General features: G+C 36.8%; 2 protein-coding genes across 2 annotated transcripts in view; both read left to right on the top strand.

Annotated features, from left to right (window-relative positions):
* The window catches only part of ANXA4 (annexin A4), a 53592-nt gene extending 48318 nt beyond the window's left edge, over positions 1-5274 (top strand). The window contains exons 12-13 of the mRNA XM_036224480.1: positions 337-459; positions 4223-5274. Of these exons, the coding sequence (XP_036080373.1) occupies positions 337-459; positions 4223-4282 (183 nt within the window). The 3' untranslated portion in view covers positions 4283-5274. The remainder of the gene's footprint in view (positions 1-336; positions 460-4222) is intronic.
* Positions 5275-8013: 2739 nt separating this feature from the next.
* GMCL1 (germ cell-less 1, spermatogenesis associated) overlaps positions 8014-14429 on the top strand; it is a 39586-nt gene continuing 33170 nt past the window's right edge. The window contains exons 1-2 of the mRNA XM_016161375.2: positions 8014-8537; positions 14088-14211. Coding sequence (XP_016016861.1) covers positions 8278-8537; positions 14088-14211 — 384 coding nt within the window. The 5' untranslated portion in view covers positions 8014-8277. The remainder of the gene's footprint in view (positions 8538-14087; positions 14212-14429) is intronic.

Genomic DNA, 14429 nt, shown 5'->3' on the forward strand with positions numbered 1-14429 from the left:
CTTAAAGGAAGTTTTACACAGGAGGATTTTACATGGGAGGAAGGATGGTAAGGCTGGGGAGGGAAGGTTGACATTGGGGAAAGGAATCATTGCAGGTAAGACCGGCAGGCTGGAGAACACAGGGTATGTCTCCTCTGGTCAGAACACCAAGTATTGAAAAGGTAAGTTGTTGGAAGCCTCAAACACCATGGCAAGGAGTGATATTCTACAAGCCTCTAAGATTATGGTGCAAGGGATGTCATCAGGAGAATCATATGTAGTTTTACCTTGACAGACAAAAGAGCACTCTCTGGAAACCAGCTAGTTTATATGCGGGCGTCTTGTTTTCTTCTTTAGGGCTTGGGCACCGATGATGACACCCTTATCAGAGTGATGGTTTCCCGGGCAGAGATTGACATGATGGACATCCGGGCCAACTTCAAGAGGCTCTACGGAAAGTCTCTGTACTCCTTCATCAAGGTAGGTCACTGGAGACTGGCCTTGGCCCAGGGGAATGCTCTGATGAAAGGATGGGGTCCTGACCTAGGTATTTAGACACTTCTTACCTGTCCTTGGCAGATATCCTTTCCTTTAAAGATGGTACTCTAATTCAGATATTTCCAGTCTCTCTCCTTTCACACAGATATTTAAATCTCTGCCAGATTAGAAGCTGGAAGTGTTTGCCTTGTAAATATAGTAATTATTTCATTTTGACCCCAAACAAAGATTATATTTTAATGAATACATTTAAGAGTACCATATTTTTGTCTACCTGCTTACAAGGAGAGAGAAGCAAACTGAATCAGTCATCCAGAACCCTGTCGAGGGCCATCTGAGGTATGCTTAAAATATGGAAAAGCATGTGAGTTATCCTGAGTTGCTGTTCTTTAAATAGTGCCAGACTTCAGGGTATCCTAACTTGGCATGGGAGTGATGAGAATTGATTCACATCCCTGAAAATCCATCATTACTAGAATTATGCTTCTTGAGGAAGACAGAAGAGTCTCATGAATATGAAGCCAAGACCCATTTCCCTAGAAGCTGGAGTTGCCGGCACAAAAAACTTCAAGATTTTATCTGTGAATTAAATACTATGAATCCCACTGAGAGCTTGGAGAAGTAGAACCTGTTAGGTGATATGTGCTGCAGATTTTCATGATTATTTTATACAGGAACTTGTTTCTGTACAGCCTATGAGGTAACTTTATTTTGCAGAGTTGAAAGATAGTTAGCAGCAAGTAAATACTTTAAAGATTCAAGGATGACCATAATTGAAGTTATGGGAAAACATATATGTAACATATAATATAGGGTTAATATCCTGATATTGAGAGTTTCTATAGATCACGAAGATAAAAAAGAGAAAAACCCAAAAAGAAAACTAGGCAAAGGATTTTAAACATGCACTTCATGAAAGGTGAAACACAAATGCTTAATCTCACTAATATTCAACGAATTGCAAATCAAAACAAGTCATCATTTTTCACCAAATACCATCACAAAATTTAAGGAGTTTATAACAAGCATTGGGAAGGGCTTGGGGAAAATTCACCATCTCTTATGGAAGAACTATAAACTGGTCTAACCTTTCTGGAGGCAATTTGGCAATTTATGTTTAAAAAATAAACTCTACTTTTTTACTTAGCCATTATATGTTTAGGAATTTCTTTAGAGAAAATAAAATAAAAGCCCATTAATCCTCAGGATGGGAGAAAACATTTGCGAAATAATATCTAAGGGTTTACTATCTATAATTTATAAAGAACAACTACAACTTACCAAAAAGACAAACGACCCAATTTAAAAATGAGAATGGATCTGAATAGACATTTCTCCAAGGAAGATATACACATGGCAAATAGGCATATGAAAAGATACTCAACATCATTAATCATTAGGAAATGCAAATCAAAACCACATTGAAATACCACTTCATACCTACTAGGATGACTATAATTCTTTTTTTTATGAACTTCTCACTCTAAAAAAGGAAAATAATAAATGTCAGTGAGAATATAGAGAAACTAGACCTGCAGACATTGCTGGTGGGAATGTAAAATGGTGCTTCATCAAAAATTTAAAATAACCACATGGCCCAGCAATTCCACTCCCAGATATATACGCAAAATAAATGAAAACAGGAACTCAAACGGATACTTGTACACCAATGTAAACATTATTCACAGTAGCCAAAATGTGGAAACAACCTAAGTATCCATCAACAGATGAATGGATAAACAAAAGAATGATGTGCCTGAAACATGGATGAACCTTGAAAACATGCTCAGTGAAATACCCCAGACACAAAAGGACAAACACTGTATGGTTTCACTTATATGAAATATTTAGAACAGGTAAGTTTATGGAGACAAAAAGCAGCTAGAGGTTATCAAGGGCTGGGCAAAGAGGGAAAATGGAAAGTTACTGCTTTCTGGTGACAGAATTTCTGTTTGGGGTGATGAAAGGGTTTTGGAGATAGCAATGAAGGTTGCACAACATATGAATGTATTAGTGCCACAGAATTGTACACTTAAAAATGACTAAAATGGCAAATTTTGTTATATATTTCACCACAATTTTTAAAAATCTGTGAAAGAATCTGAAAAAAATAGTTTCATGAATTTTGAAAGTACACTAAATATTATATTTTCAGTGTATTATTTATGTTATTTACATGATTTTATTTATATTTGGATAAATAATATGGCATACTTTTATAGTATATAATTTATTTTATAGTATTATTTTTATTAACCAACAGGTGATGACTTAAATAATTTATGGAAAATTCATATAGTGTAATACTATACAGACACTGAAATGATAGGATACAAAAATATTGATTGGCCTGGGGAAACATCACTATAAATAAATTTATATTACGTGTTTGTATTTATATAAATATGTAAATATATATGCACATACACAAACACTGGAAAAGATTAAAAATAAGGAATACATTGCCAGTTCTATAACAATTGTCAAAACAATAGAAATATAAATATGTAAATAATATGAAAAAATGACAGAAATAAGATAAAACTGTAAGTTACAATAAAAATAAGTAAACTCTCAAATAAGGTAAAAATATAAAGCCCAACCAGGCTGTTTATAAGAAACAACTAAATTACAATGACATGTAAGAAGCTAAAAAAAGGCCAGGGAAAAGAACATTTTACAAATACAGAAAAAAAAGTAGAGATTACATAATAAGTTTAAAAAAAAAAGAATTTAAGGAGAAAAAACATTATATGGGAGAAAACAAGTCACTTTATGTTGATAAAGACAGCAATCACAACAAAAATTAAACCCTCATGAAATTTTAGGTGCTAAATAGTATTGCATTTAAATTACATAAAGAAACTTAAGGTTCCAAAAGAAGACATTGATGGAAATCCTAGGGAGACTTTAGCATACCCTTATCCTTTGGCAGATCAGTGAGGCAAAGTAGAAACAAGGATAATATTAAGATTTGAATAATAGATATATTAAACTCTGAACCTTATAAACAGAGATTCCATCTTTTCTAGTGCCCAAGAAGCACTAACAAAAATTGATCTATTAATTAGGCCATGAAAATTTCTATGTAGAAATTATAGCATCTCTGTAAGGCTATTTTGCAACCCATATCAAAAGGCATTAGAAAATGCATGATCGTCAATCCAGTAATTCCCATTTTATGAAAATTCATCCTGAGTAAACCATCAAGAAAATGCACAAAAATTTAACTATAATATGCTTATTACAGCAGTGTTTATAATAATGCAAAGTTGGAAATAACATAAATATTCAACAATGGGAGGATGATCAAATAAATTATTTTACATATGTACAGCAGAATATTCTGTAACCATTAAAGAATGATGTAGAAGAATATTTAATGAATTAAAATAGGGAAATATTCAGGCTATATTAAATAAAAAAAACAATACAGAAGAATATTACAGTCCCATCACATAGGACTCTATATGCATATAAAAAAGTCTTGGAAGGATATACACAAACCAAAATGTTAAGAATAGTTATCTCTAAGTGGTGGTATTATGTATGATTTTTATGTTCTTTAATGTCTTTATTTTCTCCATTAAACATTAGCTTTGTAATATAAATAAATGTTTTTTTAAAAAAAAAAAAACTAAGAGAAATTCAGACAAGCTTGAGAAAGTTAACCTAGATGACTATGAGTAGTATATTCCATTTTAAACCCCATTTATCTGACTAACTTTGCTTCCCTTGTTCCCAGGGTGACACATCTGGAGACTACAGGAAGGTCCTGCTCATCCTCTGTGGAGGAGATGATTAAAAGAAAATCCACAAAAGATAAGAGGATAACTAAAACTTTGATTTTTTTTTAAAACTTTTTTCTACATTGCTATTAGCAATATCTCAGAATGTTTATTTCCAAATTAAAACGCCTACAGATGCCTCCTAGGATAGAGACTGTATTATTATTCATCTATAATTACTCGTTATGATGCTTTAAAGCTGTACTTGCATTTCAAAGCTTATAAAACCTAAAAGGAGCTTTAAAATTAGAAATAATAATGTACTCCATGTTTTTAACAGATCACTTCCTCGTTTGTGTTTCACAGAAACTGAAATATATTAAATTACTTAATGTTTTCTTTTTGGTGAAAAACTGTTGAAGTGGAAGCCTGGAAGACTGTTTTCAAATCACTCTTCTTCCCTAATTCTACTTTTCGAGCAGCTAGTAATTTCTTGATTTAAAATTGTGAGCATCTAGTTAGTAAGAATATTTGTCCAATTTGCTATTTCACACAGTCATAGTTTGAAACCATCCACAAATGTCCTTTGTTTAGGTTTTATCAATAGTGTTATTTGATCATCACTAGGTTTGGTGTGAGATACTTTCATGTTAAGATCACTTACTCTCTCCAGGTTCAAGTATACCAAAATCACCAATTTATCTGAATAAAATAAATTCTAACCGTGGCTATACAGGTCATATATGTCTGGTTACCAAACATAAATGCTGAACATTCCACAATATTATGGTTAATGTCTTAATCCAGATTTAAGATGAATGGAAAAAAATTAAGTGTCAAACTAGGTATTCTGGTGATGTTATAATCCTCTGAATTTTACTTAAAGGAAATTTTTTGTGGTAAAAATAATTTTTTGCCATTGTGGATTTCGTTGATTTGTATTAATTTATATTTACACTGTGCCTTTCAACTCTGGAATTATTCTGAAGGTGTATTTGGATTTAATTCAAAAGTTCAGTTTGTATACAACGTGGAAAAATAATTTTAATAAAATGTCTTTAAAATGAGATATAGTCTTTCTCTTTTTCATTTGTGAGTTTTTTCATTGTGGCACTGAAAGGAGGTATTTTTGTAGGACTTGCATTACTCAGTTTTTATTAGGAACTACAACATTAAGAAAAAATAACATAATCTTATATTCACTACTACTGTAAAACGAATGTTCACATATACCAAATGATGTTACTACTTAATGATATAAAATGATATATTTAATTTATTCCCTGAACATGAGTGATGCTCTCCATTTTACTAAGTAGAACATTTATATTAAATAAGAATATTTGTTCTTTGTTCATTCTGTAATATCTATTGTATTTTGATGGGTAAAATAATAAGGATTTATTTTTCAGTTTGTTTCTACTTACCTTTTATAAGTGTTCAAATTATTGGTGAAAGCTGTTTATGTGAATACTTAGTCATTTCAGTTAACTATAGGAAATAGTACTGCTGCTTCAATACCTACCCAGAGAGTATGGAATTTTATTTTTAAATTTTATATGACTTAGCCAGATTTTTAAAACAAATTGCATTTGTCGACTGGAAGCTTTCTAGAGGGCAGAATAAAGCCACCTTGGAGGAATCTTAGTTTGTTATATTGAACAAGCGTGACATTGGAATATAATTATGAAGCAACTTGGTTTTTTCCTCCCATTGTCCATTTACATTTATCTATTGAGCCTAGTTCTCCTTTTTTTTAGATGAAAATTCAGATAGAAAATAGAATGATTCCATGACTTTTCTGGTCACTCTTTTCTGGTCACAATAGGTTATAAGAAATCCTACTGTGCAGTCCCTTAAGGTCATAAAACAGTGTCATTTCCGTAATAAATTTGTCCAGTTAAAAGTCCAAACTTGATTGATAGTTGAGGTTTCTACCCTCATTCATCTCTGGCCTATTGCCAGCAGGAAGCTGGTGGACTTCCCTTCTTTCTCCACTTAGGCTTTCTTCCATAGCCTACCCCCACTCCCAACCTAGCCAGGGAGAGTAAAGGGGAGTTGGAAAGTACTTAGCTGACTGTCCATGCTGTGGTAGTACATGATCAGCGCTATGTGATGTCGGCAGATACTTAAAGCTGATTCTGATGAGCATTCTCCTGGGCTTTTTTATCAACCCCATCACCAGAGAACTACTCATCTTCTGTTCCTTTGGCAAGGCAAATGCAGTGCTCTTTATTCAGTCCTTATGAATTTGATGATACTTTCAGGTTCTCTGTGCTAAAGTCTGTTTGTCTTTCCACCCAGGCTTCTTGCACAAGCTCTAAGATGATCCCATACTGGATATCATGGTGGCCCACACTTTCACATCCTTCGTGCTAACATTCTAGATATGCAGGCTGATCTTGCAGCCATCATTCTCTGCTCCTCTCCTCGTCCCTCCCCACAAGCTGCCTCAACTAGCCTCTCTCAATTTTGCTTTCTCAGGGTGAGTCAGACACCAAGTCCACTGAGACCCCCAAACTGTATATACGCCGGTGGCAGTATAAATTGGTGTGATCATTTCGGAGAGCAATTTTACAACAGTTAAAGTTCAAAGTTCTCATCAAATTCATTTCTGGGGATCTTCTCGGTGAATCTCTTGCACATGATGTTCATTGCTGCTCTATAAGAGCATTGAAGTAGAAACAGCCTAATACCTCAGTAAGGAAAAGCTAAACAAAGTATGGGTCATACGAGTCATGAAAATTAATTAGAGATTTGTCAATTGGTAAGTCTCAAAAGTATAATTTCGAGAGAGGAGAAAGGTGCAGAATGATAGGCATAGTATAATTCCATTTATGTATAAACGTACAAAAGAAAATATATTGCTAATGGGTATACATATAAGAACATTCATGGGAATCATATACACCATTCCCAGGATAGTGGTCACTATAGAGAAGGGAGAGAGATGGAGTTGGAGATGAAGCTTCTACCCATCTATATTGTTTTATTTAAAAGAATGAATCAAAGCAAGTATAATCCATTTAAGTTTTTATTAAAATGTATCATAGTTGTGGTAGGTCCATATCATATTACTGTGAGGAATTCATTATAATTCATTTAAAATCTTGCATTAGGGATAGTTCATTATAAAAATTTAAAAAGTAGGAGGGAGTCAGAAAGTGAAAGCTGCCTGACCAGAGTTCATAGCAAGGGCTACATACTGTAGGCAGACACCTGTAATATGTGCTCAGATACTTGTAAATTTTGCTCAGGCCTCCAGAAGGCATTTTAAGCCCTGACAGTCCCAGTACATATCCTATTCAGATGTCCCACTGCCACTGGGTGCGTAGGAAAGGAAAGAGTGCACGGAACGTTTACCATAACCCACCTAGGAAAGAGGAGAGTTGATGTTTAAGAAACCCAAGACCCTAGCAAAACTCCACATTCTAGGTCTTCCCCCCTAGGAAAGCCTTGTCCCACCTCCGCAGAGTGTAACTCCACCCAGCACGTGGTGACTCCCAAGGAAGAACTAAAATAGCACTCTTTTTTTGGCCCCTAACCTAGCACAAGACCCAGGAAGAAAGAATGAGCTGCAATTTCCGGTCTAGTTAAAACAAAGGGGTGTGTGAAGTAACGTTAAAAGCTACGTGGGCCCCAAATTTAGGATAGCGTGAGACTCTGTTAGCCGGCAAGGCAGAAGGCAACGCCGGACGGGCGCGTCAGCCCTCCTGCCCTCGTCGCGTTCCGCGCAGGCTCCACCCGTCACGCACACCCCTTTCCCCGCCTTTTCCGGAGGCTCGTCGCGCGCATGCGCCTCGCAGTCCGCGCTTTGTTGCGAAAGCGAGGAACCAAGGTCCTGCGGTCCTGACGCGCCGCGCGGATAGACGCGGCGGGCGGGGCGGACGATGGAGGTGGTAGCGTCCGCTGCAACGGTTGGGGCTGCGCGTGAGAAGGTGGCCGTGTAGGCACTCGGGCTAGGTGGAGGCCGGCGTCGGCGGCCGGACCATGGCGGGAGACCGTGTCTGCTGGGCTCCCTGAGTTGGGCTTCCCGAGGTACCCTCCCTGAAATCCCGGGGAGCCGTGGCCCATGGGCTCACTGAGCAGCCGAGTGCTGCGCCATCCTGGGCGAACCCAAGCCCAGCAGGAGCCGGGGTCTGGGGCAGGGGGCTCGGCCCGGAGGCAGGACACTGGCGGCGATGCGGCTGGCCACGGCTTCTGTTACTGCCCGGGCAGCCGCAAGCGCAAGCGAAGCAGCGGGGCCCTCTGCTACTGTCACCCGGACTCCGAGACAGACGAGGATGAGGAGGAAGGGGACGAGCATCAGCGGCTCCTCAACACCCCTCGAAGGTATGTTGGGAGACGCGCCGGAGCCTGCTGGGCGACCCCCCGCAGCCCGGCCAGGGGACGAGCCAGGTGCCCGGTGTGCATGTGGGAGCGGACATGTCCTTGACAGGGTAAACGTGGGAGCCGACTTGATGCAGGGAGGTTGGGGAGTACCTTGGGAGACGCCTGGTGTTCTGGATTATAAACCACAGACGCTGCCAGGGTGATGTTATAGACCAAGACGAGACTGAGAAACGCCAAGCTGAAGCTTGCGCCTCATTAAACCTTAGACTCGACCAGCAGGTTGGCCTTCCGTAATACACCTTTGTCCTCTCTGAGTGTGTGACAGTAGAATAAGTTGGTTTGCGTCGGTTGCCTTAAATAGTACAGACACGTAAATTTAGTCTCTGAAATAGACACCCTTATTATCGTCCAGTCAGTGCAGGGGAAAGGATTACATACAGTTCTCTTCAACAGTAATGGTTAAATTTATCAATAATGTACCTATGTTCCTTACTGAGAATAGTCTTTCAAAAGTCTCTAGCACTTGAACGTTGACGGTGGATATATGCCAGGCTGTGTTGCAGCTTGCTTAACCTTTTTTCGAAGAGTTGAAAACGAGGGTATTTACCTGTGAACTAGATGTAGTATAAGTAGAATATGTTGTCACATAAACAATCTGGTTGCTTTGTTTTTAAAGATCATCAGTGGAGTCACATAGATGTAATTTTTTAATGAAATTAAAAAGTATTCAAAATCTTTTTGCTACACAAGCATTGATATCGTAAAATAAATGGTAGATAACATGTTAATAGATTTATAAAATTTTTCATACAGTTATGTAATATTCGTTTTTATTTACAGAAATGAATCCTGACTGTCAATTGTTCAGTTACCTTTTTGGAGAGTTAGTATAGTATACTTTTAACAGCTCAGATTCTGAGTTCTAGTCTGTATTCTGCACCCAATAGCCTTATTTCCTTATAAGTAAAATGGGGATACTAATACTAGGGTTTGACGGTTATTAGAATGCACACAATACACGGTGCCTGGTACAGAAGCACTCAGTCCATATTATGTCTCCTTGATCAATTGGCTGCCTTCATCATTACAAAATGCCTCTCTTTATCTTTGGGAATTTAGCCAACACAATTTTCTTTTGATAAGTGTTTAAAAGGTACATCTTTTTCCATCCTTTCTCTTTTTGCCCGTGTCTGTATATTTAAAGTAGGTATCTTGTAGACAGCATATAATTTGAGTCTTGTTTTTAAAAAATCCACTAGGATAATCTCTGCATTTTAATTAGTATTTAGACCACTTATATTTAATATGTCATTATTGAAATATGTATGTTAGGGTCCATTTGAAAGAGATTTGAACGCAGTAATTTGAACTGGGAATATTTAATATAAGCATTATTAGCAGTTAACCGGAATTTAAGGTAAACCACTAAGATAAAGAGATCTCTAAAAAATACAGTAGTAGAGAATAGGGAGCAGTCACTTCTCAAGGGCTGAAACAGAATGTTGAAGTAATGAACAAATTTGGAATAGGGCCACCTTTTCCAACCTGAGATTCAGATATTGGAAGAGATGTGGCTATAGCCCACAAGATGGAGAAGGTTGCTGAAGTGTTGGTAGGCTAAGGCTGGCAAGCAAGAAACTGCCCACTAGGATGCTGACAAAACTTGCTTGGAGGCCATCTGGCTTACAAAACTGAAAATATTCACTTTCTACACCTTTGCAGAAAAAGTTGGCCAACCCCTGGACTACATGAGTGGACTGGAATGGAAAGTCTTCAAAGCAAACCTTTATTAGAAAATGCACATCAGAATTCAGTATGTTTTATATCAGTGGAAGATGTTTAGTTTATTTAGCCCAGCATGGGCGAAGGGTTTAAGAAAATATTAAGACCTAGAAATTTGGCACTTGTGCGCTTCCTCAGGCTGCCTGTTGTGGTATCCCCCTTCAACCAACTACTCCATGCTTTGGTGTCCAGGCCCACCTTCCACCTCATACCTTTTATCAACTGCATGTTTTACTTCACATTAACAAGACTCAAAACTCAACTGTTCTGCAACCAGATCTTGAGTGTGTTGTCCCTAGATTGTCACTAAAAATTGAAATCTAGCAGATAGTATTTGTTGTTACAACTATGTAAATATTGTTTACTGAAGAATCGAGTAGCGTGCTAAGACAATAAATCATACTTTTTGGGCCCAATGTCACAACCTCGTTTTTCTCTTGGAGAAATTTTCTAATCTCATAGTTAAATGGAATCTTTTTCTTACATTCCATCAAGTGCATTGTCAGGCCCTGCTTTCATTTGTATCTTACCGTGATATGCCTTTTTTATTGCTTGCTTGTTTTCCTAAAGTTTCTAACTGCCTCTTCCCCTATTCCTCTTGTTACAAGATAATATTCCTTCATCATATCTTCAGATTCTTCTCTTTCCAGACACATCTAGGGACTCCTTCTCCACTAAACTCAAGGCTTCCCTCCTGGGTCCCTGTATCCTCCTTTCCTAATCTGGATTTCTTGATCTCTAGGTCTACATTTATCCTGGGACTTTCACCCCATCTCTAGGATTGAATCCACTTGTTTCAGTAGCCTTTATCTTTTTCTTTCTTATTTTAGGGAACTACATCCTCAACTATTTTCTTAAGAAAGGGTACAAAAGGAGGTAATTTGTGCTTGTCTAAATATAAATTTAGTCTCTCACTTTATTTATCCTTTGGCTGGATATGGACATCAAATCCAAAATAACAATATCTTTGATGATATTATATTACTTCATTGTCTTCTAGCCCACAATGTTGATGAGAAATACAATGCTAGTCTGATTCTCTTTTCTTTTTAGGTGACCATTTTTTTCCTCTATGGACTTTTTGGAATTTTTTCTTTGGAATTTAGGATTTAAGTAGAATGTGTTAAGTGTGAGTCTTTTAATGGCCTTGATACTTGATGTATCCTCACAATCTAGAGCTACTTTATTGGAAAAAAACCTTCTTCCATTGATTTTTTTCCATAATTTCCTTTCTCTTGTTATCTTTGTTTTCTCTTTCTTGGACCCCACCTAACTGGATTTTGGATTTCTTGGATTGTACCTGTTTTTCATTTTTTTTCCTTTCTAGGTCTTAGCTTTATGTTTGAGAAATTTTCTTAGCTTTGTAGTCAATTCAGGTTCTCTTTTGGCTTTTTAATTTCAGCAATCATGTTTTTAGTGTCTAAGAGCTCTTTTTTTCCTTGTTCTCAGTAATTCTTTATTATAGCATCCTGATATTTTGTAAATGTAATGTCCTCAGATCTCTAGATGTTTTAGAGTGTTTTTGTTTTGTTTTTAAGTTCTCTTTTCCCTGATTTATGTTTCCTCTGGAGCCAGTTTCTCTCTTAATTGTCTTTAATACCGTTAATTTTCCTCAGGTTGCTTGATCCTTGGTTGTCCATGTATATTTAAGAATGAGTAATAGGCGTGTGTGTGTTTTAATTGAGTAAATAGGTCTATTTCTGTAAAGCCTCCCCTTTGAGTATGAAGATTGGCTACTAAATTGGATATGGTTGGGGCATGCTTTGTCTTAGAGCCGAGATTCCCAAACTTTCTTTGTCTATAGCACCCTTAGTTTCTCAGTAATTTTTTTTCATGGCACCTCTGGTCCTAAAGAAATACCTCATAGATCCAAACAACTTAATGATAATAGATTGTCTGGTATCTGAAAAATGTTGCCGTTTCCTTCAAATTTAAAATATTCTACATGCCTATCTGAGTTTCCTGTGGTGCTCCAGGTGCTTTGACGTGGTTTGGGAACCACAATTTAGGGCGAATAGTTTGAAAACTACCAGGTTACAGATTTCTCATATGCCAGAATGAGAATTGCTTTGTCTGCACACCAACACCTACTAAAGCCTTAGATCTTCCTAATAGATTTATTCTTTCTTTCTAGAAGAGCCTTGGAATCTTCATGCCTGCCTGAGATACCGGTGCTCTGTTTTCATAGAGAGCGGAGAAGGCCATTAGAACAAATTTTCCCATTATTTGCCTTACTTCCTACTTTTGCCTTTTGTTTCCGCAGAGACCTCATCCTCCAACACACACACACACACACACACACGGGTTTAAAGTGCAGATGGGCTTCAGCCTCCCTCCTAGACCTTCATGATATATTTTAGACCAACAAATTTCCCATTATTTGCCTTACTTCCTACGTTTGCCTTTTGTTTCCCCAGAGACCTCATCCTCCAGCGCACACACACACACACGCACGGGTTTAAAGTGCAGATGGGCTTCAGCCTCCCTCCTAGACCTTCATGATATATTTTAGACCATGGCTCTCAGTGCTTTTTCCATTCCAGTTTGTTTTCTGATTTCCAGATCTATAGAATTCTCTCATCAGGTGATAAGCCCACCCTCACCTTTTTTTGCTGTTGTGGGCTTAGTCCTTTCTATACTTTAAATCTTTTAATGTAAGTCGGAGAAAATGCTATCAGGAACTGAAAACTACATTGTCTCATTTATTTCTCACAGTAAACCAATGAAGTGGATACTACTGATATTCTCTTGACATCTGGGGTAACTGAGCTGTGGTGAAGCTGAGACTCAAACCTAAGTCTGTTCACCAACAAAGCATGTGCTATTTTTACTGTCTGTTAGGAAGAGATGTTAAATACACTGGTTCATGACACCATCTGAATTACTTCATTTTTTTTTTTTTAAAGACTAAAAAGTTTTAACTACTAAAAAAGCTGTCAGGATTGGCCAGGAAGAAAAGATCCTTATCAGCCTCTACCAAGGGCTTTTCTTATTTACTGGACCATCTTGAGCTATGATTATCAAACTTTATTTTAAAACTTATTCATTTAAATTAAATCTTATACATAAATCCAAGATGTTTGCAGATATAATATGCGAACGCTGTTCTGGTTGAAGTTAGGTGGGATGCCTAGAGGTCACTCCTCAACTGTCTCTCGTGGCCACTAAGACACTTTTCCACTGAGTATAGTTTTGAAAACCTTTGATCTAAGGCTGCAAACCAATTGTTCAGTGAGGTTGGGGGACATTTTAATTAATTTTTAGACTACTTTTGTACCAAAATAATATTAAATGTCAGTTATTTTAAAAATTACTTGGATGGGTGAAATTTTTACTCATGATCTTCATTTTGTAGTTGCATAGTGGTTATTGCAATTGTATTGAGATCCTCTATAGTGCTGATTTCTAAATAATGAAATAAGTAAAAAGTACTCTTATTCTAATTTATTGAATGGGTAATTTACATAGTTCAAATATCAAAAATTGTAAAAAGATTGTGTACAGCAAAAAGTCTCTCTCTCATACTGCCTCCGTCTCATACTGTTACCCCTCTTGGGAATAGAGTACCCCAGAGATAACCACTATTATTAGTTTCTTATGTACTCTTCCATACATGAGCAAATTTAAATATATAATATCCCTCTGTCCTTTTACACAAGTTGGCTCTATTTAATAGAAATTGAACAAAAGGAATATTTTGAATTATATGCAAAATGAGTAAAACATTCAGTTTTACACATATGTAAATAGTTACATTTCTTTTAACAGGAAGAAATTGAAGAGTACATCCAAATATATCTATCAAACATTATTTTTGAATGGTGAAAATAGTGACATTAAGATTTGTGCTTTAGGAGAAGAGTGGAGCTTACACAAAATATATTTATGTCAAGTAAGTATTTCATTTTTCAATTTGAGTAATGAAGGTAGTCAAAAAAACTCAAACTCTTTTTAAATTAAATTTATTTGGATGACATTGGCTAATAATATTACATAAGTTTCCAGTATACAGTATTATAATACATCACCTGTATATTGCATTGTGAGCTCATCACCCAAAGTTTAATGTCCTTCCATCACTATATAGTTGACTCCTCTTTATTGTCTTCT

The sequence above is a fragment of the Rousettus aegyptiacus genome, unplaced genomic scaffold (assembly GCF_014176215.1).
Source record: "Rousettus aegyptiacus isolate mRouAeg1 unplaced genomic scaffold, mRouAeg1.p scaffold_m13_p_7, whole genome shotgun sequence".
In the NCBI taxonomy this organism is placed as follows: Eukaryota; Metazoa; Chordata; class Mammalia; order Chiroptera; family Pteropodidae; genus Rousettus; species Rousettus aegyptiacus.